The sequence below is a fragment of the Thamnophis elegans genome, chromosome Z, assembly GCF_009769535.1.
Source record: "Thamnophis elegans isolate rThaEle1 chromosome Z, rThaEle1.pri, whole genome shotgun sequence".
NCBI lineage: Eukaryota > Metazoa > Chordata > Lepidosauria > Squamata > Colubridae > Thamnophis > Thamnophis elegans.
In genome coordinates this window covers 128,005,692-128,033,009 of record NC_045558.1, presented here as the reverse complement: position 1 = coordinate 128,033,009, position 27,318 = coordinate 128,005,692, and the positions used below count along the sequence as shown (strand labels likewise).

The following is a 27,318-nucleotide window of genomic DNA, read 5'->3' as shown; positions in this document are numbered from 1 at the left end:
AGTAAAAACTGTCCAAGAACAAAAACAGAGATCTGGGGAAGTAGTGGGCTATCCTTCATTGGAGATATTTCAAGAGAGGCTGGATGGCCCTCCATGCAGGATGCTGAAGTAGTAGAGCGGACAGATAGGTGAATTAGATCAAAGGTCTCCAAATTTGTTTAAGACTGGTGGACTTCAACTAGAAAAAGTGTAGAGAAGAGCAACCAGGATGATTAGGGAACTGGAGGCTAGAACATATGGTGAACAATTACAGGAACTGGGCATGGCTAGTATAGTGAAGAGAAGAACCAGGGGAGACATGATAGAAGTGTTCCCAATATTTGTGGCTGCCACGGAGAGAAGGGGCAGGGGGTGTCAACCTATTTTCCAAGGCACCTGAAGGCCAGACAAGGAATAATGGATGGAAACTGATCAAGGAGAGATTTAACCTAGAAATAAGGAGGAACTTTATGACAGTGAGAGCAATTAACAAGTGGAACAGAAGTTGCCTTTGGAAGTTGAAGGGGCTTCATCACTGGAGACTGTCAAGAAGCCATTCATCATTTGAGACTTTCAATTGCCATTTTTCATAAATGGTGTAGGGTTTCCTGCTTGGGCGGGAGGTGGCTTGGACGAGATGGCCTACAAGATCCCTTCCGACTCTGTTACTCTGTTAACTCCCAGAATTTCCCCAGCCAGCCATGCTAGCAGGGAAATTCTGGCAGTTAAAGTCTACCAGTCTTAAAGTTGCCAAATTTGGAGACCCCCCCCCCCCCGGAATATTTTCTGAGCCACTTCCATCCTTTCTGTTCTGTGATTCTACCTTTATAGGAAATAGATGGAGTAGGTTGAGTTAGAGCAGAGGTGGGTTGCTCCCGGTTTGTTCTGTGTGTGCGCGAAGAACGATTTACATTGAACAGCGCACGTGTACGGGTTGTGGACCAGGAGTAAAACTGGTGGGAACCCACCCCTGAGTTAGAGGGATTGTGCCGAAAAGGCAGGGGCAATAAGAGAAGGCAAGTGGAGCTGGCTTTAATGCTTTCAAGCTGCACAGGGATGCCATTGTCCATTTTCTATCAAAATTCATTGGTTATTGTTTTTTCTTGTCCGAGAAGCTTGTTCAACATGCATATGGTTGCCCCCTCCAATCTGAACTCCGGTGATGCTGTTGCCACTGATTTGAACTCCGCCATCTGGAGGTCAAGAAAAGAATTGCCTTTGTTAAAAATCAGGTTAAGTTCAGAGACGTTTTACAGGAGTGAGATGGTTATATTTTGGGAGTGTTTGCTTTTACTCACAGGGAGCTGCAGGTGCAGAACGCCATGGGACCGACAGGTTCTGCTGGGCAAATCCAATATCACCTTGGTGGGTGTCATAAAATGGCTGGGGAGAAAAAATCTAGATGAGGAAAAAAATGGAAAAAAAAGATGGATGAGTGTTGACAGGAACTGAAAAGGTGACCATTGACCTACTCTTTCAGACCAGCTATACCCCTGATGGCGAACCTATGGCATACGTGCCATGTTGCCCTGCATGTGCAGCATTGCCCGTACATCCTCTGGGTTTCTGGCCCACGTGCGCATGCGATGGTCAGCTGGCCTTTATGCATATGGCAGTGCCAGAAAGTGGAAGGCCTGGTCTTCTGTTTTTGGCATGAGCATGTGTGCTGGCCAGCTGATAGTACCAGGTAGCTGATACTAGCTGGCCAGCACACATGTGGATGCCGGAAGCCGGAAGTTCATTTTCTGGCACTCCCATGCCCCCTGGGCAGCTCCTCTTCCATGTTAACAGCCCTGACGAATGCAGTGCCAAAAAGATTTGCCATCACTCACCTATACACTTACTGTATTTTTCAGAGTATAAGAGGCACCTTTTTCTCTCAAAAAAGAGGCTGAAAATCTGGGTGCATCTTATTCATTGAATACAGCATTTTTCTGCCTCTCGAAACCCAGCCCCCTTTACCAAAATGGCCATGCATAGCCTTTAGGGGGCTTTTAGAGTGCTCCTGGGGGCGGGGAGGGCAGAAATAAGTGAAAAAAGGCTATTTTTTGCTCATTTTGGGGGGGGGACCCACCCCGCAGGAACACTCTACAAGCCTCCTGAAGGCTATTCATGCCCTTTAAAAAAAAAAAAAAAATGGGTCCATTTTTTGTGAAAAATAGGCCATTTTGGGGATGTTTGCAGAGTGCAAAAACTTTTTTTAAAATTTGTTCTTCAAAATCTTGGTGCGTCTTATACTCCGAAAAATACGGTATATCACCTGATGACCCAGTTTGAAATGGACTAAAAAACCTGATCAAATCTGAATGTCTTTTTATGCACCTAGAAAGCTGAACCTCCTTCAGATAATTCCACCATAATAGCACTGTTAGACCTTCACTGTTTGTTTGTTTTTAAAAAAAATATGATTTTTTTCCCGCTACTCTGTTTTCCCTTTATTGTGTTGTAACTTGTACCACACGCAGAGTTTGTTTGGATAGGAGCAAATAATGGGTGGGTGGATGGATGGATGGATGGATGGATGGATGACTGAACTATCTACTTTGCCAATAAAAGAAACTGCTAATCATTAGGGATCTGGTTTGAAACCATAAGGATTAAGGAATCTGAAAGCCATAGATTCTTACTGGCAGGGGTGGGCTTCAAAAATTTCAGCAACGGGTTGTTTGCCTGGTTCCTGGGTAGGCATGGCCATGGTGGGGATGGCCTATTTGGCCTCCTGCACCACAGCCGGGGGGCCATTTTCACCTTCCCCAAGTTCTGAAGGATTTCCTCGATCCTCTGGGAGGGTGAAAACTGCTTCCCCCAGGCTCCGAAGTCCGCTGAAGGCTGGAAACGGGCTCATTTCTGGCCTTCCAGAACTTCTGGGTGGGCCGTTTTTCCCCCTCCCCAAGCCAAAGGTGAGATTTGGAGGTTCTCTGAACCAGCCATAATATTAGCTACAGGTTCTCTTGAACCTGGGTGAACCTATAGCAGCCCACCCCTGCTTACCAGACCCCCTTCCAGTAATTTATATGTCATTCCCTCTGGCAGCCTGATCTGTTGCTATGCCAGGTGGCCCTTGTAAGAAATATAAAATAGTAAATTGATATTTCCCCCTCCGCCTTCATTTCTCGTGTCATGGTGTAAATCAGAGAGCAAAGATTAACTTTTTAAAAAAAAATGAACTGCGGGGAAATTCCTTTGGCTGAAGAATGAGGTAATTGTACATGGCTGCATTTGTTTGTGAACTTTTGGGAGCACAATTTGTTTTGGGAGCACAATTGGCCCAATGTTTCCAATTGGACAAAGCTATGGACTGTTTTCCCTGATGAAGGAAAGTTCCACAAAGTCTCTGTATGACCACGGTGGAAATAGGACACTGAACTATGAAGTGTAGATCCAACAGAGATTCATTTTTTTTTTACTACAGGTTCTGTGGGCATGGTTGGTGGGCGTGGTCTGGTCATGTGACTGAGTGGGCATGGCCAACTCAATGTGAGTGATGTCACTCAGTCACATGACATCCCCCCACCAAGCCACGCCCACAGAACCAGCAGAAATGGCAGCTCCTGCAGCCTGTGCCTTTATGGTCGCCCACATATCAAAGTATCTTAAAGGGACACCACCATCCGGCTGCCTTCCGAGCAACTCAGCTACAACTATGTCCCTTTGACATGGACAGACCATTCTCCTGTCCACATCTGGCAATGGAGTGCAGCTGTGCATGTGTACTGACAGGCAATGGGGTGAGAGTTCGCGTCCGGCATGAAGAACAGGGTGGCATTGGTGCTGGCCGGAACTTCAGGCCTCTCGACCTGTAGTTTTTGGTAGTTTTTGGTGCAAGAAGCCTCTCAGAAGCTGCCTCTTTGCCAGCCAGAACCAAGCTGCTGGTAGCTGTAGATGTCTTGCACCAAAAACTACCGACCTCTGCTTCTTGAATGCACCAAAAAAAGAGCTTCAGTCCCGCCACTCTGTTCTTCGCACTGGCTATGCATGTTCACCCCATGCCTCCTGGACCGGAAGAACAGGATGGTGATGGTGGTAAGCAAGAGACAGATGAGTGGGAGGGGTGAGCAGGCAGGTAGGGGAGGGGCCAGACAGAGGTGGTATTTACTGTTTCAGCGAACTAGTAAAAAAACTGGCTGAGCACCACCTCTGGATCCAATGGAGCTCTTCCTAGAATGTCCTTGCCAATGTTCTATGCCAGTGGTGAAATCTATTTTTTTTTACTACTGGGTCTGTGGGCGTGGTTTGGTGGGGTCATGTGACTGTGTGGCCATGGCTATGTAGTCATACAGCTGGGGGATCAAAAGACGGAAACTCACTTTAACAATGTCTTGCTGGAGCAGGGTTGGACTAGATGACCTCCAGGTCCCTTCCAGCCCTGGATTATCTGCTGAAGCTGCGTCTAGTGCCAGGTATGTAGTCCTTCCTTCCTCTCCTTTTTCCCTCCCTCCCTTTCTCTTTCTTTCTTTCTTTCTTTCTTTCTTTCTTTCTTTCTTTCTTTCTTTCTTTCTTTCTCAACACCCTCCATCCCACATTTTTGGCCTAGCATGCTTCAGAGAAGCCTGCTGGGAGCAAAAATGGACCCCCACTCACCCTCGTGTTTCTGGAGAACCTATAGTAAAAAAAATGCTTAAAAAGTTTTTTAAAAAGTTCAAAAAATCAGCTGTGCGACGTGCGATCATTGGAACTTTTTAAGAAAAAACTTTTTTTTCTGTATTTTTTTACTACCGGTTCTGTGAACCAGTAGCATTTTTTACTATTGGTTCGAGCAAACCGGCCCAAACTGGTAGCATTTCATCCCTAATTCTATGCCCCTATTTTTGAAAGAAAAGTTTAGAGGGAAATAAGATTCATACAACCCTTAGTGAAGTTAGCAAGAGAGATTCACAGAAGATCTCTTAAGGAAGCTTCTCTCCATATTTCCCCAATCTTGTTCCTAGTATTTATTATTTACTTACCGGCGGATAATGAAGGTATCCAGGATAATTTGGATATGGTGGGAAAGCAAATGTATCTGAAAGGGGCCGTTGCTTGTTACCTGTTAGAAAAAAAGGGGGGGAGGGGAAACATGATAGCAGTGTTCCAATATTTGAGGGGCTGCCACAAAGGGATCAAGCTATTCTCCAAAGGACTTGAAGGCAAGGCAAGAAGCAATGGATGGAAAACTAATCAAGGAGAGAAGCAACCTAGAACTAGGTTACCTTCCCATCAAAGGTGGTTCCTATTTTTCTACTTGCATTTTTACATGCTTTCTACTGTTACTAGGTTGGCATAAGCCGAGACAAGTAACGGGAGCTCACTCTGTTACGCGGCACTAGGGATTCGAACCACCACTACTTGGCTCTCTGTTCCCATGTCTTTAATGGTCAGGGCTGCTAGTTCCATGATGGTCTTGCTGTGCAGGAGTAGCATGCCTGGTTTCACACGTTCCCTCCAAACAAGACAGGGGAAAAAATTACCTCTGAGTGTGCTCCTCTGCGGAGTTTGGACTTCCGACACAAGAGCATTTTCCTGGTCTGTCCTTTCAGCTCTCTTGAAAAACAAAGCATCAGGCTAGTTAAAAGGTGATCCCGTGTTCAAGATGCCCATGTCAGCTCCCTAGACAAGACCTGTTCGTGTTTATGCTTCTTCCTTCAACAGAAGTGTCAGCCAGGGGTGGGCTTCAAAAATTTTAGCAATGGGTTCTCTGCACGGTTGTTGGTTGCCCATGGTGGGCATGGCCTAGTCGGCCTCCTGCACCACAACAGGGGGGTGTTTTTGCCCTCCCTGGGCTCCGGAGGCTTTCTGCGAGCCTCTGGGAAGACAAAAATAGCCTTCCCTAGGCTCCAGAGGCCTTCTGGAGGCTGAAAACAGGCCCATTTCCAGACTTCGGGTGTGGCCTGTTTTTCGCCCTCCCTGAGCCTCTGTGTGGGCACTGAGCCTCTGTGTGGGCGCTCTACATGGGGCAGCCCCTGAAGAGCATTCGGAGACTTCAGCTTGTCCAGAATGCAGCCGTGCAAGCGATTGTGGGTGCACCCCGGTACACCAACGTTATACCTATCCTCCGCGAGCTGCACTGGCTGCCCATTGGTCTCCGGATACACTTCAAGGTGCTAGTCGTCACTTATACAGCCCTTCATGGTATTGGACCTGGGTACTTGGGAGACCTCCTGCTGCCAATCACCTCCAATAGACCTATTAGATCCCACAGAGTAGGCCTCCGAATTCCATCTACCGGCCAATGTCACCTGGCTACCCCCCGGAGGAGGGCCTTCTCTGTGGCTGCTCCAGCCCTCTGGAATTAGCTCCCCATGGAGATTCGGAGCCTCACCACCCTTCAGGCCTTCCGCAAAGCCCTTAAAACCTGGCTGTTCCGACAGGCCTGGGGCTGACGAGTTCCCATCCCCACTCGAACTGTATGGCTGTTGATTGTTTTTAAATTCTTTCTGTAGTTGTTTGCTGTGCTGTTTTTTTTCCCCTTGTCTGTATTTCCCTCCCTTTGAATTGTGAGCTGCCCTGAGTCCCTCCGGGAATAGGGTGGCATATAAATGCAATAAATTCAATTCAATACCACGTGGGCCACGTGGAGACTCCTGGGAGAGGTGATGCTGTGTGGGAGGGGTGGGGCAGGGTGGGTGGGCCCAGCCAGAGGCAGGATTTGCAGTTTCACCAAACTGGGCAGATCCTCAGCCAAAGGATCCCCCAAACCCATGCGAACCCACAGCAGCCCATCCCTGATTGTCAGCCTCAGCTTCCTTTCCTGGTTCTTAGCCAATGAGCATTTCTCTAAGCAGGCACACTTTGCCAAGAAGGCTTGTTGCAAGAGCTCTGGTTTTCCATAGTGTTCTCCAACCACAGCCACCATCTTGGATTAGATCAAATAAGCTCGACACAGCTCACTAACTAGTTTGTCACTAACTGGAACTCTCTCTTTTTCCTACGAATGACTAACTTATTCTCGCACAAAAGAGTAAATTGATAATTATGTTCTTACATTCCTGGTACACATGCTTTTACTTCGGTGAAGGGTCCCAGAAGATTTGTTCCTCAAAATGACTTCTGGTGGTAGAGCTTCTGAAAGGGGGAAAATAGCAATGATTATATACCCCGCTTATCCTTTATTTGTTTTAGCCATTTTTTTCTTGAATTAATCACAATCGTTGGCTCCAGTGGTGGGATTCAAATAATTTAACAACTGGTTCTCTGCTGTAATAACCAGCTGTGTAGGCGGGGCTTGGTGGTCATGTGACTAGGTGGGCGTGGCCAACTCAACATCACTCATGTATATGGGCGCTTTGCCTTAGCTGTTAGAATGCAATAAGGGTTAACCAGAGAGGCAGTTTCTATAACCAAGGCAATAAAGATTAGGCTAGAAACAACACCAGAATGTTTTATTCCTGCCTTCCTTACAGGATTAGGCCTGTAAAGTGAAAAAACAAACAAAATGAGATTTCTTCCAACAACGGGTTCTTCAAACTGCTCAGAAAGTTAACAATTGGTTCTCCCAAATAGGTGCGAACTGGCTGAATCCCACCACTGGTTGGCTACCTATATCACTTTAATACAAAAATAATGGGTTACAAACCATAGTTAAAGTCACACAATATGCTAATTTATAAATTACAGCATTGGGCTTACCACAGTACACTTAACTATAGATTTTTTTAAAATCATGATTCCATGTACTATCGCTGAGAAAAATCTATGGCTCGTCAGCAAACAATCAATAGCAATAGCAGTTAGACTTATATACCGCTTCATAGGGCTTTCAGCCCTCTCTAAGCGGTTTACAGAGTCAGCATATTGCCCCCACAGTCTGGGTCCTCATTTCACCCACCTCGGAAGGATGGAAGGCTGAGTCAACCTTGAGCCGGTGAGATTAGAACCGCTGAACTGCAGATAACAGTCAGCTGAAGTGGCTGCAGTACTGCACTCTACCCACTGCGCCACCTCGGCTCTCAATCAATTAAAAAATATATCATAAACTAGTTACAGCAGGAGTTCTAACTCAATTTCACTGACAGCTGCGATTGACCTCAGGGGCTGGGTGCGATGGCCAACTGGGTGGGTGCAGCCAGCTTGATGCCATTCTCCAAACTATTGGCATGTTTCCCCTTTGCATTGGATAAACCGGGCTGAAGCTACATTGGCCTGATCTTTCCTCTTCATACTGGGTAGACCAGGACGTCACAGTGGGTTGGATCCGACCACATTGTGGGTCGAATTCAGCTCATGGGTCTTGAGTTTAACAACATCCCTGAGCAATAGCAATTATATGCAATTGGTAAACCATCATGGTAGAATTCACAATCCCTGACTTGAATTAACCATGATGGCTTGATCCACACATTTTCTTAAGCCAAACCAAAGGAAACTCATTATGACTTTGGGTGATGTGTGAATCAATCTTATGAGAAGAAACTGGGTATTTTGCAGGCCTCGTCAAACAAATCATTAGATATTCTTGATTCTGAAATATTAAAGATAAAACATAAAACATGGCTTAGTAAAATGTATTCAAATTCACTGGATCGTCTTTGTGGATTTATCGGCTGACAACTTTCTATTCACTTTTTCTTAGTTAAGAAGCAATGTGCTTTGATTTGCTTTGAATTCATTATGACTGAATTCATTTGTTGAGATAAACAATACATATCTAAGATAAATGAAGGAAGCCCCATTCTATTTTACAGGCTGCATGAATTTGCCCCATTGTATAAATAATTTTGAAGAAATTACACCTCTGGAATGAACCTGGGTCCTTCCAAATAGGATTTTCATTGAACAAATGCCCGCTCTTCTCCACAACATTTTATTTTGGGGTCCAGCCATGAACAATCCTTTTTTCACTAGTACTTCCTATTTTTTTTATTATTTACTGCCGAAAAATGGTAATAGAAAGAGGAACCGAATGAGAAATAATTCCAGTGGATCTCTTGAAATTAGCCGAAAGAGTTCTAGGCCTCCTTGATTTAGTCTAGGGGTGAGGAACGATGGCCCTTTTATGACGTGAACTGCAACTCCCAGAATTCCTGAACCAGCCATGTCCACAAATCATAAAGGAACCATTGCAGAGCTGAAGAATCTTCTTGGAGGAGAAGGGAAATGTATTCAAAAGAAAAACAAGGAAGTCCAGTTGCCTCCTGAAAAAAAGCATCTTTGGGGCAAACATAACCTGGGTGACTGAGACTCTCTACAGATTTTAAGCTATGCAATTTGCGATGAACACCCTTTATAGCAGGTAGTTAGCAGTTAGCACTTAGAATGGTGTGGGAGTAGGAATGGATTTCCAGAGGAAAAAAATAATTGCACACTACAGGAAACCAGGAGCATTACTCAGGTGACCCTGAGGACAGAGATAAACCTCCGAGTGCTTCAAGGATCCTCTAAAAGGACGCAAATGACCAGCTGTCTGCAAGGAATAAAAATCCTTCCATGCCCCACTATCCTGTCAGAGCTGAAGAAGCTTCTTAGATGAGAAGCGAAACATCTTCAAAAGAAAAACAAGAAAATCCAATTGCCTCCTGAAAAAAGCACCTTTGGAACAACCATGACCTGGATGATTGAGAATTTCTATATAAAGGGCTCATTGTTCCCCACCTCTGATTTTAGCCCATTATGGCAAGCATTGCTGCTTTCAAAAACTGAAGGCAACAAATAAGCCAGGTAATCATGGTCTCCAGTGGCACAGGCAAAAGCTTGCAAGAGCTCCAAGAAGGAAATGCTGATGGGCAGTCACAAACACACACACACACACACACACACACACACACACACACAAAATCAAATGGGGGCCTACTCCATGGTAAAAATATTAGGCTACAAAAATCTAAATATCCCCTAGACCAGTGATGGCGAACCTATGACACGCGTGTCAGTGCTGACACGCGTAGCCATTTGGGGTGACACGCACAGGATTTCATGCGATTCATCCTCGGCTCCTGCACGGCCGCCGAGGATGAAAAAATCTGTGCTGGAGGAACGGGGGGGGCGGGACGTGTGATCTCCCCCGCCCACACTCACTTACTGTATCGCTGCCGCCCCTTTCTGAGCGCAGGGGCTGCTGGTAAGGCGTGCGTGCCGTGCGCACACACGTCATCAGCGCGGCGAGGGAGGACCCGCAGGAGAGGAGCGCGGGAACAGTGCGCGCCTCTCTCCAGTCAGGCTGGCACAGAGAGTCTTATGTTTTTGTCGAAGTGACACACAACGCGAGGTATGCTCGATTTTTTGCCGATTTTTGACACACCACACCAAAAAGGTTGCCCATCACTGCCCTAGACGGCAGCAAGGAGAATGAGAATCTCTAGCCGTTTGCTGCCCTCTAGAGGCTTTACTAATTGTTGCATCCCAAATCTGCTTTACTAATGAGGAAGGTGACTGACAGCTAGGCGGCCGGATGCTATTGCTGATGACGTAAGCAGTTGTTTACAGAACCTCATTTAGTTACTAGCAGACCGTTCTGGCAACAAGATGCCTATTGAACCACAAGAGTTGGCAGTAACTGAGCAATCACTACTGTTAATTAACATTCAGATGTGAAATGAAGAGGAAATTTAGGCAAAGTGGTTGGAAACATTGAGCAGAAAGAACCTTTCGGGAAACATCTTCCCATTGTCCTATAAAATATGAATTAGGATGTGTGCTTGGCTTCCAGATCAGCCTTCTATAATTGGAGCTTTTCACTACTGTTGCACATCACTTCTCGTCATTCCAATTCAGGAAGGCCTGTGAATAATTTAAATTCAAAAGAAGGGCAAGTGTTTATAGGAAGGCTGATGTGGAAATTTCTGAGACTGGCTTACAGCCAAGTTGGATCCAAGTTGGACAGAAGATACAAAGAGCAATAGCTTATAGGAACTGCAAAGTATGGGTTTGGGGGATTAATGATCTTTTGTTGTCTTCAGAGTTCAAACCAAAATTATCTACCTTGTAGGAAGGATTTGGTGTAAAACCCATGATTTGGAGGGCAAATGTTGGTCTTGGGATCTTGGTTTGTTGGGGAAAGAAGCTACAAAACTTGGAATAATACATGTACTGGGTTGTCCCAAAGGTGCTTTTTCAGGAGGCAACTGGATTTCTTTGTTGTTGCTTTTTCTTTTGAAGACTTTTTGCTTCTCATCCAAGAAGCTTCTTCAGCTCTGACAGCTTCTTTGGTCAGTTTCATGGATGAGAAGAGAAACATCTTCAAAAGAAAAAAAATAAGGAAGTCCAGTTGCCTCCTTGAAAAAGCACCTTTGAGGCAATCATGATCTGGATGACTGAGAATTCTACAGACATGTGGTGGGTTGCTAAATCTTGGTCTAGCTAGTAAAACAGGAAGAGGTGGGACCACAAACAGGGGGAAAACAAAGAGGGAATGTTCTTAAGAGCCCTGGAGGCACCATGGTTAAAGAGCAGTATTGCAGACAAACTCTGCCCATAGTCTGGAGTTTGATTCTGATGGGGCTCAGAGTTGACTTTGCCTTCCATCCTTCCGAGGTTGGAAAAATGAGGACCCAGATTTTGGGGGGGACAATATGTAAATAATGCTTTGACATTGCAAATTGCCTAAAGCGTTCTATAAAGTGTTATGGGACAGTATATAAATCTAAATGAACTGTGATGGTGAACTGGTTAGAAAACAGCACTGCAGGCTAACTCTGCTGACTGCCAGCAGTTCGATCCTGACCATCTCAAGGTTGACTCAGCCTTCCATCTTTCCAAGGTCGGTAAAATGAGGACAGATTGTTGGGGGGGGGTCAGAGTCAGCATACTGCCCCCCCAACAATCTGGCTCCTCATTTTACCGACTTTGGAAACTGCTTAGAAAAAGCTGTAAAGCACTATGAAGTGGTATATAAGTCCAGGCGCTATTGCTATTGCTAAATGCTACTGCAATGAATCCTTAAGAATTCCGTTTTGATCACTCACACAAAGATTTTTTTTTTTAAAAAAAAGGCTTTTTAGCCTTCAGATCAATTCCCAGTTAACTCCAGAAAAGCACAGAAAGCTGCATGATCCACCACCCCTTTCACATTGCACTTGCCATTTTGCACTGGTGACTTTTCTTCTAGGCGCAAAGTTGTAAAACGTCCTTCCAAGCCAGAAGAGTACGCTCGGTAGTCCTCAGATCTCTCCGGAGCAAAACTGGCTCCCTTGGAACTCAAGCTGGGATGGACCTTGGCTTCTGTTCTGGAAGTCTCTTTCTGCATCTTTTGGAAGTGAAAAAGGAAACATATTGGTAAGGCTGGAAGAAGAAAACACTTAGCTAAAATGATTTTGAACAGAGGAAGGAGATAAAAATCCCTCTAGAACAGGGGTATCAAACTCAAGGCCCCGGGGTCAGATGCGGCTCATAGGATGCTTAGATCTGGTCCACAGGGTTTTCCCTGGAAATAGAGGAGGGCTGGCCTGTGGGGCCTCTGCCAGCAAAAATGGGGCTCGTGAGGGCAGTGCGCAGCCTTCCTGAGATCCATTTTTTGCTGGCAGAGGGTTGCAGGAGGCTGTCGCAGCTGAAAACGGAGCTTGTGAGGATGGCAGGCAGCACTCCCAAGCTCTGTGTTCTCTGGCAGAGGGTTGTGGGAGGCAGTCACAGCCGAAAATAGAGCTCAGGAGCCCGTTTTCTCTGGCAGAGTACTCAGGCCACCACAGGAGCCCCAGACACAAGTGACATTGAGCTGATCACACCCACCCTGCCCATCCCCAAAGTCAAACACAACCCTGATGCGGCCCTCAATGAAATCGAGTTTGACACTCCTGCTCTAGATTAATTCACAAAAGTGCTTTTCTAAAAGGCAACTGGACTTTCTTGTGGAGGAGGGGGGGAAAACACTTGCCTTTTGGAAAAGCACCTTTGGGGCATCCCTGATCTGGATGGTTGCGAATCTCCGTAGATCTCCAGATTACGGTGATCCTGAAGGGAATCAGCTAATCTATTTGCTTGCATTTCTCCTCCCTGCCAGTATTCATTTCATTGAAGAAAAGAGAATGTTTAAAAGGAGTCAGCCGTTTCCATGAAATTATCTTGGGCAGATGGGGATAAGGGATGCACCCAGAGGTGGTATTCAGCCGATTCTGACCAGTTCTGGCAAACCAGTAGCAGAAAATTTGAGTAGTTTGGCAAATACCACCTCTGGCTGGCCCCACCCCCAATCTATTCACTGCCTCCCGAGTCCCAGCTGATCGGCTGGGTCTTCTTTTGTTGCCCTGCACAGGAGAATGGAGGAAAAACAGGTTAATGGGGTGGGGAAGGAATGGGGATTTTGTAGTATCCTTTCCCTGGAGTGGGGAGGGACTGGAGATTTTGCAGTATTCTTCCCCTGGAGTGGAGAGGGAATGGACCTTTTGCAGAATCCTTCCCCCAGGAGTGGAGAGGGCATAGGGATTTTGCAGCATTCTTCCCCTGGAGTGGGGAGGGAATGGGAATTTTGCAGTACCATTCCCTTGCCACTCCCACCAATCCATGCCCACCAAGACAAGCCACGCCCACAGAACTGATAATAAAAAAATTGAATCCCACCACTGCCTTTTGCTATATAATATGCTGGCTTCTTTTTGATGCCCAGAAATATCCCAAGGAATGCTTAGAAACTGAATATGGGTATTTTTAAGACTGGGATGTGAACAACTAAGGAGCTTTCAGAAAAATGGAAAGAGGTGGCTTAAGCCACAGAAACCGCAACCACTTCCGGTTTCAAGGTTGACAGCCTTCCATGCTTCCAAAGTGGGTAAAATGAGGACCCCAATTGTTGGGAACAATAGGCTGATATTGTGAACTTAGGGCTGTAAAAGCACTGTGAAGTGGTATACAAATCTGCGTGCTATTGCTATTGCTACTTACAGGTAGTCCTCAACTTATGACCCCAATTGGGTCTGAAATTTCTGTTGCTAAGTGAAAAATTCATTTTCTTCCATGTTATGATTTTTCTTGCCACAACTGTTAAGCAAATCACTGCAGTTGTTCAATTAGCAACATAGTTGTTAAGTAAAACTGGCTTCCTCATTGACTTTGCTTGTCAGAAGGTCGCAAAAGTGTTTCCCAGGATCTCAGACAATTCAACCGTCGTAATGCGAGTCAGTTGCTTAAGCATCCAAATGTAAATCACATGACCATAGGGATGTTGTAAGGAACATAAGTGTGAAAATGTGATAAGTCACTTTTTAAAATGCCGTTGTAACTTCAAATGGTAACTACACAAACTGTTGTAAGTTAAGGACTACCTATATTTATTTGCTTTCTGTCTCTGTCTCTGTCTTTCTCTCTCTCTTTCTCTGCCTCTCTCTCTCTCTGTCGCTGTCTATCTCTCTCTCTCTCTGCTTGTCTCTGTGTTTCTCTCACTGCCTGTTTCTCTGTCCCTCTCTCTCACTCTGTCTCTCTCTCACTGTCCCTCTCTCACACTCCCTCTCTCTGTCTCTCTCTGTTATTCTCTTTCTCTCTGTGTCTCTTTCTTTTTCTCTCTCTGTCTCGCACACTGTCTGTCTCTGTCTCTCTCACTGTCCCTCTCTCTCTGTCCTCTCTCTGTCTCTCTCTCACTGTCTCTCTCTCTCTGTCTCTGTCTCTGTCTGTCTCTCTCTGTGTGTGTCTCTGTCTCTCTTTCTCTCTCTGTCTCTCTTTCTCTCTCTGTCTCTCTGTCTCTGTGTGTGTGTGTCTATCTCTGTCTCTGTCTGTCTCTCCCACTGTCTGTCTGTCTCTCTCTGTCTCTGTCTCACTGTCTCTCTATCTGTCCCTCTCTGTCTTTCTCTCTGTGTCTCTCTGTCTCTCTGCCTCTCTGTCTTTCTCTGTCTCTCTGTGTGTGTGTGTGTGTTTGTCTATCTCTGTCTCACTTTGTCTCTCTCTTTGTCTCTCTCTCTCCAAGAATTGGAGACACAAGAATGAGGAGATCTACTTGCCTCTGAAATCCACAGTGTGGATTTTAGAGCCCAGAATTCCCAATGCATTGTAAAGAATTTAAGAAACTAATAGGGGAGTATTTCAATCAATCAGAAGAGAGCAGGAAGGCACATTGGAAGTCTTCTAGTTCAACCCACTGCTCAAGCAGGAAGTTCTAGTGTATACCAATTGAGATAAATAGCTGCCCAGTCTCTTTGCAAAAACCTCCAGTGATGAAGCACCCACAACTTCTGAAAGCCAGACGTCCCACTGGTTAATTGTCCTCACCGTGGTGGACTTCAAAATTTTTAGCAACGGGTTCTCTACCTTGGTGGGCATGGCCTAGTCGGCCTCCTGAACCACAGTGATGGGGATGTTTTCGCCTTCCCTGAGCTCCGGAGGCCTTCTGGAGGCTAAAAATGTGCCCATTTCCATTTCCTTTTGGAACTTCTAGGAGGCCCATTTTTCCTCCTCCCTGAGCCTCGATGCCGGCCCTGCACTTACCTCATGCTGCATGGAGACTCATGGGAGAGGATGGGCGAGGCCAGCCAGGGGTGAGATTTGGAGGTTCTCCAAATCAACCATTAGCTACAGGTTCTCCCGAATCCAGGCGAATCCGTAGCAGCCCACCCCTGGTTGTGCCTTTTAGGAAGTTTCTCCTTAATTCCAGGTAGCTTCTCTCCTTGATTAATTTCCATCCATTGTTTCTCATCCTTTCTTCTTGTGCTTTGAAAAATAAGCTGACCTCCCTCCTCTTTGACGCAGCCCCTCAAATACTGGAATGTTGCTATTATTTATTTACCAATCATTTATCATTTACCAATATTACTAATATTGGTAATTCGTTTTAACAAGGTGAATTAAATTTAAATGATATTTTTGCCACTGCCTATTTTAAACTCCTGACATTTTGCGGAGAGACAGAGAGACAGTCCCCGTTGTACCGCTCAAAAACTCATCTGGAGTCTGTACCCCTCCCCAAAAAAGGACAAAACTTTCTCACTGATTATCCCATGCCAAGAAGTTTTCACTCTAGAATACAGGTAACCCTTGATTTATAATCCAAGTTGGGGCCACAATTTTCATTGCTAAACAAGGAGGTTGGTAAATGAGATGCACCCAATTTTACAATGTACAAACTATGTCAGTTAACTGGTTGTTAAGTTAATCTGGCTTCCCCTCCCCCATTGACTTTCCTGGTCACAAGCCAGCTGTGAAGGTCACAAGGAGAATTCACAGGACCCCGAGACTCTGTAACTGTTGTAAATGCATACCTAAATTTTGATTATGTGGCTGTGGGTTTCCTGCAGTGGTCATAATTTCAAGGATCTATTATGTCACTTTTTTCAGTACGGGTGTAAATTCAAACAGTCACTAAAAGTAATTACACTTAGACTTAACATATTTTTCGGACTATAAGAGGTACCGGAGTATAAGACGCACCATGATTTTGAAGAGGAATTTTTTAAAAAAAAAAAGTTTCTGCACTTTGCAGGCCTCCCAAACCCTCTGCACGCCTCATTTTTTGCAAAAAAAGGGGGAGCATGTAAAGCTTTGGAAGGCTTGTAGAGTGCTCCTGGGGGTCGGGAAGCAAAAACGAGCAAAATTGGGTTGTTTTGGTTCATTTTTGCCCTCCCCAGCCCCCCAGGAACACTTTGCAAGCCTCCCAAACCCTCTGCATGTCCATTTTTGCAAAGGGGGCAGGGTTTTGGTAGGCCAAAAATGCTGTATTCAGTGTATAAGATGCACTCAGATTTTCACCCTCTTTTTGGGCAGAAAAATATACTCCGAAAAATACTGTATACACCACTTTAGAGTACTCTACAGCTATCTCTAAGTGGTTTACAGAGTCAGCCTATTGCCCCCAACAATCAGGGTCCTCATTTTACCGACCTCAGAAGGATGGAAGGCTGAGTCAACCTTCAGCCTGATGAGAATCGAAGTGCTGAACTGCAGTCAGTCAGCAGTCAGCAGAATTAGCCTGAAGTACTGCATTCTAACCACTGCACCACCTCAGCTCAGAATGGTTTTAAGTCAAGGATTACCTATACTTAGTAAAAACAGTTTATACTTGAGGCTATCTGATGGTAATTTAAAAGTACCATATTTTTCAGAGTATAAGACGCACCTTTTTCCTCAAAAAGAGGCCGAAAATCTGGATGCATCTTATACATCAAATGCAGCATTTTTTTGCCTCTCGAAGCCCCACCACCTTCACAAAAATGGCTGTACATACCCTTATGGAGGCTTTCAGAGAGCTCCTGGGGGCTAGGGAGGGCAGAAATGAGTAAAATGTGGGCTGTTTTTTGCCCCACCCCTAGCCCCCAGCAGCACTCTAGAAGCCTTCATAAGGCTATGCATGCAATTTTTTTGACAAAAAACGGGCCTGTTTTTGTGAAAAATGGGCCATTTTTTGCTCGTTTTTGGCCCCCGCCCCCTCAGGAACACTCTGCAAGCCCCCACAAGGATATTCATGCCTTTTTAAAAAAAATTAATGGGTTTTGCAGAAAATGGACCATTTTGGGGAGGTTTGCAGAGTGCAAAGAGCTCTTTAGTTAGAGTGGTTGATGAGAATTACATTGGTCAAGGGCTGTGCCAGCAGAAACAAAGTCTTAGGGGCCACAGGTTGTCAGCGATTTCCTCTCCAGCACATGGATAAATACACCTGGAATACACCTACCTACCTACCTACCTACCTACCACCTACCTACCTAACTACCTACTCTCTCTCTCTCCCTACCTACCTACTGTATTTCTCTCCCTCTACCTACTTACCTACCTACCTATCTACCTACCTACTCTCTTTCTCCCTACCTACCTACTGTATTTCTCTCTATCTCTCTACCTACCTACCTACTCTCTCCCTCCCTATCTATCTACTGTATTTCTCTCTCTCCCTCTACCTACCTACCTACCTACCTACCTACCTACCTACCTACCTACTACCTACTACCTACCTACTTACTGTATTTTTCTCTCTTTCCCTCTATCTACCTACCTACCTAATCTCCCTCTCCCTACCTACCTACTGTAGTTCTCTCCCTCTCCCCCTCTACCTACCTACCTAGCTACCTACCTAGCTACCTACCTACTCTCTCTCCCTGCCTACCTACCTACCGTATCTTTCTATCTTTCTATCTCCCTCTATCTACCTACCTACCTACCTACCTACCTACTCTCTCTCCCTCCCTACCTACTGTATTTCTCTCCCTCTACCCATCTACCTATCTATCTACCTAAACACACACTCTCTCTCACCCTCCCTACCTACTTACTGTATCTCTCTAACTTTCTATCTCCATCTATCTATCTATCTATCTATCTATCTATCTATCTATCTATCTATCTATCTATCTATCTATCTATCATCTACCTACCTACCTACCTACCTACCTACCTACCTACCTACCTACCTACTCTCTCTCTCCCTACCTACTTACTGTATTTCTCTCTCTCCCTCTATCTACCTACCTACTTACTGTCTGTCTCCCTACCTACCTACGTACTGGTTTATGGTTTATTAGATTTATATGCTGTATAAATACTGTATTTTTTTTCTCTCTCTCTCTACCTACCTACCTATTGTATTTCTCTCCCTCTCTTTCTACCTACCTACCTACTCTCTCCCTCCCTTCCCAACTACTGTATTTCTCTCTCCCTCTCCCTCTATCCACCTACCTACCTACCTACCTACCTACCTACTCTCTCTCTCCCTCCCTACCTAATTTATTTCTCTCTCTCTCTCTCCCTCCCTCTATCTACCTACCTACATATCTACCTACCTGCTGTATTTCTCTCTCTCTCCCTCTCCCTCCCTCCCTCCCTCCCTATCTACCTACTACTCTCTCCCTCTCTACCTACCTACCTACCTACCTACCGTATTTCTCTCCCTCTCTCTCTACCTACCTACCTACCTATTCTCTCTCTACCTACCTACCTACTGCATTTCTCTCTCCCTCTCCCTCTATCTACCTACTTACTCTCTCTCTCCCTATCTACCTACTGTATTTCTCTCTCCCTCTCCCTCTACCTACCTACCTACCTACTTACTCTCTCTCTTCCTGCCTACCTACCGTATTTCACTACCTACCTACCTATCTACCTACCTACCTACTGTATTTCTCTCCCTCTCTCTCTACCTACCTACCTATTCTCTCTCTCCCTACCTACCTACTGCATTTCTCTCTCTCCCTCTCCCTCTATCTACCTACTTACTCTCTCTCTCCCTATCTACCTACTGTATTTCTCTCTCCCTCTCCCTCTCCCTACCTACCTACCTACCTACCTACCTACTCTCTCTCTTCCTGCCTACCTACCGTATTTCACTACCTACCTACCTATCTACCTACCTACCTACTGTATTTCTCTCTCTCTCTCTCTACCTACCTACCTATTCTCTCTCTCCCTACCTACCTACTGTATTTCTCTCTCCCTCTCCCTCTAACTACCTACCTACCCATCTATCTACTGTATTTCTCTCTCCCTCTACCTATCTACCTACCCACCCACCTACCAACTGTATTTCTCTCTCTCCCTCTCCCTCCCTCCCTATCTACCTACTACTCTCTCTCTCCCTCTCTCTCCCTCCCTCCCTCCCTATCTACCTACCTACCTACTCTTTCTCCCTACCTACTTACTGTATTTTTCTCTCTTTCCCTCTATCTACCTACCTACCTAATCTCCCTCTCCCTACCTACCTACTGTAGTTCTCTCCCTCTCCCCCTCTACCTACCTACCTAGCTACCTACCTAGCTACCTACCTACTCTCTCTCCCTGCCTACCTACCTACTGTATCTTTCTATCTTTCTATCTCCCTCTATCTATCTACCTACCTACCTACCTACCTACCTACTCTCTCTCCCTCCCTACCTACTGTATTTCTCTCCCTCTACCCATCTACCTATCTATCTACCTAAACACACACTCTCTCTCACCCTCCCTACCTACTTACTGTATCTCTCTAACTTTCTATCTCCATCTATCTATCTATCTATCTATCTATCTATCTATCTATCTATCTATCTATCTATCTATCTATCTACCTACCTACCTACCTACCTACCTACCTACCTACCTACCTACCTACTCTCTCTCTCCCTACCTACCTACTGTATTTCTCTCTCTCCTCTATCTACTTACCTACTCTCTCTCTCCCTACCTACCTACTGTATTTCTCTCTCTCTACCTACCTAACCTACCTACCTATCTACCTACCTACTCTCTCTCTCCCTCCCTACCTACCTACTGTATTTCTCTCTCTCTCCCTCTACCTACCTACCTACCTACCTATCTCTCTCTCCCTACCTACCTACTATATTTCTCTCCCTCTCTCCCTCTACCTATCTACCTACCTACCTATCTACCTACCTACCTTCTCTCTCTTTCTCTCTCTCCCTCTCTCCCTACCTACTGTATTTCTCTCTTGCTCTACCTACCTACCTACCTACCTACCTACCTACCTACCTACCTACCGTATTTCTCTCCCTCTCTCTCTACCTACCTACCTACCTATTCTCTCTCTACCTACCTACCTACTGCATTTCTCTCTCCCTCTCCCTCTACCTACTTACTCTCTCTCTCCCTATCTACCTACTGTATTTCTCTCTCCCTCTCCCTCTACCTACCTACCTACCTACCTACTTACTCTCTCTCTTCCTGCCTACCTACCGTATTTCACTACCTACCTACCTATCTACCTACCTACCTACTGTATTTCTCTCCCTCTCTCTCTACCTACCTACCTATTCTCTCTCTCCCTACCTACCTACTGCATTTCTCTCTCTCCCTCTCCCTCTATCTACCTACTTACTCTCTCTCTCCCTATCTACCTACTGTATTTCTCTCTCCCTCTCCCTCTCCCTCTACCTACCTACCTACCTACCTACCTACTCTCTCTCTTCCTGCCTACCTACCGTATTTCACTACCTACCTACCTATCTACCTACCTACCTACTGTATTTCTCTCTCTCTCTCTCTACCTACCTACTTATTCTCTCTCTCCCTACCTACCTACTGTATTTCTCTCTCCCTCTCCCTCTAACTACCTACCTACCCATCTATCTACTGTATTTCTCTCTCCCTCTACCTATCTACCTACCCACCCACCTACCAACTGTATTTCTCTCTCTCCCTCTCCCTCCCTCCCTATCTACCTACTACTCTCTCTCTCCCTCTCTCTCCCTCCCTCCCTCCCTATCTACCAACCTACCTACTCTTTCTCCCTACCTACTTACTGTATTTTTCTCTCTTTCCCTCTATCTACCTACCTACCTAATCTCCCTCTCCCTACCTACCTACTGTAGTTCTCTCCCTCTCCCCCTCTACCTAGCTACCTAGCTACCTACCTAGCTACCTACCTACTCTCTCTCCCTGCCTACCTACCTACCGTATCTTTCTATCTTTCTATCTCCCTCTATCTATCTACCTACCTACCTACCTACCTACTCTCTCTCCCTCCCTACCTACTGTATTTCTCTCCCTCTACCCATCTACCTATCTATCTACCTAAACACACACTCTCTCTCACCCTCCCTACCTACTTACTGTATCTCTCTAACTTTCTATCTCCCTCTATCTATCTATCTATCTATCTATCTATCTATCTATCTATCTATCTACCTACCTACCTACCTACCTACCTACCTACCTACCTACCTACCTACCTACCTACCTACTCTCTCTCTCCCTACCTACCTACTGTATTTCTCTCTCTCCTCTATCTACTTACCTACTCTCTCTCTCCCTACCTACCTACTGTATTTCTCTCTCTCTACCTACCTAACCTACCTACCTATCTACCTACCTACTCTCTCTCTCCCTCCCTACCTACCTACTGTATTTCTCTCTCTCTCCCTCTACCTACCTACCTACCTACCTACCTATCTCTCTCTCCCTACCTACCTACTATATTTCTCTCCCTCTACCTATCTATCTACCTACCTATCTACCTACCTACCTTCTCTCTCTTTCTCTCTCTCCCTCTCTCCCTACCTACTGTATTTCTCTCTTGCTCTACCTACCTACCTACCTACCTATCTGCCTACCTACCTACCTACCTACCTAGTCTCTCTGTCTCCCTATCTACTGTGTTTTTCTCTCTCTCCCTCTCTATCCTTCTATCTACTTACCTACTTTTTTTTAATTTGCCTCTTCAAAACCTTGGTGCGTCTTATATTCCGAAAAATACGGTAGTCCTCAACTTACAACAGTTCATTTACTGACTGTTCATTATACTGTATAAATGAAGAAACCATTACGACCATTGCAGCATCCCCATGGTCACATGATCTAAATTCAGATGCTTGGCAACTGACTCTCACTTATAACGGTTGCATACCCCCCGGGGTCATGCTATCCCCTTTTGCAACCTTTTGATAAACAAAGTCAATGAATATTCACTTAGCAACCGTTTTACTAACTTAATCACTGCAGTGATTCGCTTAAGAACTATATAGCACAAATGGTTGTAAAATGGGGGGAAACTCACTTGACCAATGTCTCACTTAGTGACAGAAATTTTGGACACAGTTGTGGTCATACGTCGAGGACTAGCTCTATTTCATGCTTATGAAACATAATCATTGCCTATGTAGCAAAATTACCATCCAGGAAATACGATGGCATAAAAAAGAAAAGAAAAAATTATCATGTTTGCATAGAAATACTTTGCATGGCAAAACTGGAGCTCTGCTGCCCTCTGGAGGCTGATTATAAGAACTTTATGAATTTAAAATTTATTCTTTACCAAAATATCTTGGACTTCACTGACAGCTGGCCTAATCTTCCACTTGTAACAGGAATAAACGTCTTCCATTTCGTCTCTGCAATCTGAGAAATGGAGGAAAAATAAGAATGAGTAATGGGCTGTGGGAAGCCTCCCCGCACCCCAGACGAAAGAAATGATTTGGGGGAATATTAAAATATTATATTTCCTGAAAGGAGAAATGGAGAAGCATGCTCTTAGAGGCAGAAAGCAGTCCCAATCTCCTGATTAGTAAAACAGCCTCCAGCAGATGCCTGAAATCTTTAGAGATGGAGATTTTATGCCCATTGAGAAAAGTCTGGGCCAACCCAGGGGTGGGATTGAAAAATGTTAGCAACCGGTTCTCTGCCCAGTTGAAAATGGTCTCCCCCGGCTTCTAGAGGTTGGAAAAGGCCCATTTTTGGACTTCTAGTAGGTCTGTTTTTCGCCCTCCCCAGGCTCTGGAGGCTTCCAGAGTGCTGTGGGCTATGATGCCTCTTATTAACCATTCCCTAGGAAGCATCTCTTTGCTCCATCCTCCAAAGTCTTTCCCACATGCCACAAAGAAGGAGAGGTCAACCTATTTTCCAAAGCACCAGAAGGCAGGACAAGAAGCACAATGGACAGAAATTAATCAAGGAGAGAAACAACTTAGAAATAAAGAGAAATTTCCTGACAGTGAGGACAATTAATCAGTGGAATGGGTTGCCTTCAGAAGTTGTGGGTCTCCGCAGGGGTGGGTTTCAAAAATTTTTAGAAGCTCTTTTGTAGGTGTGGCCTGCTTTGTGGGAGTGGCTTGCTGGCCATGTGACCAGGTAGGAGTGGCCTGCCGGCCATGTGACTGGGTGGGAGTGGCTTGCCAGCCATGTGACTGGGTGGCTGTGGTCAACTTGTAAAATGTGGTGAAACTCACTTAACAACGTTCTTGTTTAGCAACCAAAATGTTGGCTCAGAAACTCTGGCATTTGAAGCACGCAAGTCTTAAAGCTGTCAAGTTACAAGACTCTCACACCCCTAAACCCCAGGGGTGTTCAAACGTGACACCTTTAAGACTTGTGGACTTCAACTCCCGGAATTCCTCCTCTCGCTCTTCATCTTGATGATGTGAGGACGGGTGGAGGGAGGGAACTGGAACCGGTTCTAAACGGCACTGTAGATTTGTGGAACTTCTTCTATAGAAAAGGCTAGAACTGGCAGGAACCCACCCCTGGGGCTCCGTCACTAGAGGTTTTTAAGAAGAGATTGGACAGCCATTTGTCCAGAGTGGCAGTGGTGGGTTGCAGGCAGTACGCCCCGGTACGGGCATACTGAAGCCTGCCCGGAGCACTGGGTATAGTTCCGGTATGGTGCTCTGGAGGGCCCACCCGCCCGCCCAAGTTCTTTACCGTCTTTTAAAGCTTTCAGCCCTTCCGCGCACGGACATGGCGCATACATCGCCTGCGCGAGGCTCCGCTCAGCAGCTGAAGCATCGCGGAGGCTTGTAGAAGCGTCCTTCGCAGCTACAAAGCATGTGCATGTCGCACGTATCCATGTGGGAGACGGTGGGCCCATTCCAACCGTACCTGTTGGAACGGGATCTGGAACCCAACACTGCAGAGTGGTATAGTGTCCCCTGCTTGTGCATGGAATTGGACTGGAAGACCTCCATAGTCCCCTCCGACTCAGTTACTCTGCTATTCTCTTTTTCTGTTATTCATTGCAACTACTGAGATGCAGTCCACTTTAATGATGAGCCCAAGCCAAAGTCCAGCCAAGGGAAAGATGAATGGGTGCATCTTTGCTATTGAGTATCCTGCCCCTTTTTAATCAGGGGTTTACTCAATTTCATTGTATGCATATTGTGCATTGACAATAAAGGTTTGATTTGATATCTTGCATTGTGTGCAAGATATACTTACACTGGAAACTCGGCCTCTGCTTCTTCTCATTAGACCAACATCTTTTCATGAGGTCAATCAATTTTCCCAGTTTCAGCACTTTATCGACCTGGTTCTCCAGAGCTTCGGTCAGCGGCCTTTGACCTCGGGGGATATGCATCTTGATCATGGAACTCATGTTGGCAGGGTGGAGATCTGAGCAGGGAATGGAAACGGAAACTGTGAATGGTATATTTTTCAAACGGAACCTCACCCAAGGCCTGGCTTTCAGGCATCCCTACCAACTCATTCAACAACAGGGTCAAACAAAAGAAATGGTAGAGTGGAGATGAAAGGAAAATAAATATTTCTTGTACTGTAGAGCATCACCCTTCTGCCTGTCAATTCTCCCCATATCTTTCTATCTGTGCAGACTGTGGTGATATGTCCTCAGGGAGGGTCAAAAATGTCAAGAAAGCAGACATAACTATGCAATATTCCTCAGTAAATTTAAACAGTATATCAGTGGTGGGATTCAGCTGGTTCGCACCTATTCGGGAGAACCGGTTGTTAACTTTCTAAGCAGTTTGGAGAATAGTTGTTGGAAGAAATCTCATTTTGTTTATTTCCACTTCACAGGGCTAATCCTGTAAGGAAGACAGGTGTTGTTTCTAGCCTCAACTTTTTCACGCTGCTTACAGAAACTGCCTCTCCAGTTAACCCTTATTACATTGTAACAGCCAAGGCAAAGCACCCATTGACGTGAGTGACGTTGAGTTGGCCATGCCCACCCAGTCACATAACCACTGAGCCCCGCCTACCCATCTGGTCATTAGGGCAGAGAACCGGTTGTTAAATTATTTGAATCTCACCACTGCAGTATATGCTGTGCTGCTAACATAAACTAAATGCAGCACAGTGCTGCTCAAGTATGTTCAAGCATGTTCTCCATGACATCCATAGATCTCCAAGATAGGGCCACTGACTGCTGCCTCAGTGAATGGTCAAATGACAGCACTGTACAAGAACCATACCTAGAGTACTGCATCCATTTTTTGTCACCCCACTATAAAAAAGATGTTGAGGTGCTAGAAAAAGTGCAGAGAAGAGCAACCAGGATGCTGCAAGGATTGCTGCAGAGGTTGAAGGGGGTGGGGAGTGGGGTGGGGTCAACTTTGGCTGCCAGCATTTACACTGTTATACAAGATGTAAGCTCACTACTTTACATGGTAGTCAAGTGTCATTTCTTCAGTGTTGTCACATGAAAAGATATACCGTATTTTTAAGAGTATAAGACGCACCCTTTCCCCCCCAAAAAGAGTGTGAAACTCTGGGTGTGTCTTCTACACCGAATATAGAATTTTTAGCCTCCCAAAACCCCACGCCCTTTGCAAAAATGTCCATGCATACATAGCCTTTAGGAGGCTTCCAGTGTGCTCCTGGGGACTGGGGAGGCAAAAATGAGTAGAAAATGGCCCATTTTTGCTCATTTTTGCCCCACCCCAGCCCTCAGGAGCACTCTATAAGCCTCCGAAAGGCTATGCATGCCATTTTTTTGACAAAAATGGGCCCATTTTTGTGAAAAATTGCCATTTTTTCTTGTTTTGGGATGGGAGCCAACTCCCAGGAGCACTCTACAAACCTCCTAAAGGATATGCATGTTATTTCTTTTGACAAAAAACAGGCCCATTTTCTCAGAGTGCAAAAACTTTTTTAAAAAATTTGCCTCTTCAAAATCTTGATGTGTCTTCTACTCTGGTGTGTCTTATATTCCAAAAAATACAGTACTTAAATATTTACAAAATGTGAGGGAGTGTACTCAATTCTGTGATAGATCTATGACTTACATACCTTATTGTTTGTATGCATACTGAGATCTTATGCACAGATTCCTTGCGTGTCTAATTATACTCGGCTGATAAAGAATTCTACTCTACTCTACTCTACTCTACTCTACTCTACTCTACTCTACTCTACTCCTTTCTATTCTATTCTATTCTATTCTATTCTACTCTACTCCTATTCCTATTCCTATTCTATTCAATTCTATTCTATTCTACTCTACTCTATTCTTCAAGTATTCAAATATGTTGGCAATTTTTAAAAGGACTTTGTTGCCATAGGTGAGATCCTATATTTTGTGGATCTCAATCCTAAGTAATACTATTTGACCCAGCCAGAGTGTCTGCCTATTTTCTTGTCATTGTTGCACAAATCGAGTAATATGAATGCTACTTCTTATAACCATGCTTTAATGGCATGAGAGAATGACTTTGGGAGGGAGGGAAGAAATGCTATGAAGGGAACAATTGGATAAGGGAAGGGGGAGCCCTCCGCTGCATAACAGGAAGAGAAAGTAACTCAGAAATGATCCTCTCTAACTTCTCAGGCTGTAAAAGTGATAGCGATAGAGATTTGTACAAGATTTACAAGATTTGGTTATAGTAGCCTTAGGATAACACAGGAATAGCCATCTGTTCTCTTTCCTATCTGGTCTACCTATGAAAGAGGATGCATGTGAAACCTTGAATAAGCAGAAAGCAAAGTGACTTACTGTGGTAAGGTTCTTGGTTGCTTAACACTGACCACATCAGGATTCCATAACTGAAAAATAAAAGGAAGTAGACTAGATTTTCTGGTGGTCTCCCATGCAAGAATTAATGACATTTGAACCAATATAGCCAATTTAGTTTGTCTATGTGTTCTTTTCTCTACTAGTCAAACTTTAAAAGTAAATGTAAAGGTTCTCATCGCACATATGTGCTAGTTGTTTCAGACTCTAGGGGGCGATGCTCATCTCCATTTCAAAGCTGAAGAGCCAGAGCTGTCCAAAGACGGTGGTCTTTGGACAGCTCTGGCTCATGGTCATGTGGCCAGCATGACTAAACAGTAAAGGCGCACAGAACGCTGTTACCTTCCCATCAAAGG

General features: G+C 45.1%; 1 protein-coding gene across 1 annotated transcript in view; it reads right to left on the bottom strand.

Annotated features, from left to right (window-relative positions):
* Positions 1–528: 528 nt before the first annotated feature.
* RIPK3 (receptor interacting serine/threonine kinase 3) overlaps positions 529–27,318 on the bottom strand; it is a 39,545-nt gene continuing 12,755 nt past the window's right edge. Inside the window, exons 5-13 of the mRNA XM_032234781.1 lie at positions 26,945–26,994; positions 24,433–24,606; positions 22,538–22,620; positions 11,971–12,136; positions 6,941–7,020; positions 5,427–5,499; positions 4,926–5,005; positions 1,278–1,377; positions 529–1,172 (exon numbers count right to left, since the gene is read on the bottom strand). Of these exons, the coding sequence (XP_032090672.1) occupies positions 1,063–1,172; positions 1,278–1,377; positions 4,926–5,005; positions 5,427–5,499; positions 6,941–7,020; positions 11,971–12,136; positions 22,538–22,620; positions 24,433–24,606; positions 26,945–26,994 (916 nt within the window). The 3' untranslated portion in view covers positions 529–1,062. The remainder of the gene's footprint in view (positions 1,173–1,277; positions 1,378–4,925; positions 5,006–5,426; positions 5,500–6,940; positions 7,021–11,970; positions 12,137–22,537; positions 22,621–24,432; positions 24,607–26,944; positions 26,995–27,318) is intronic.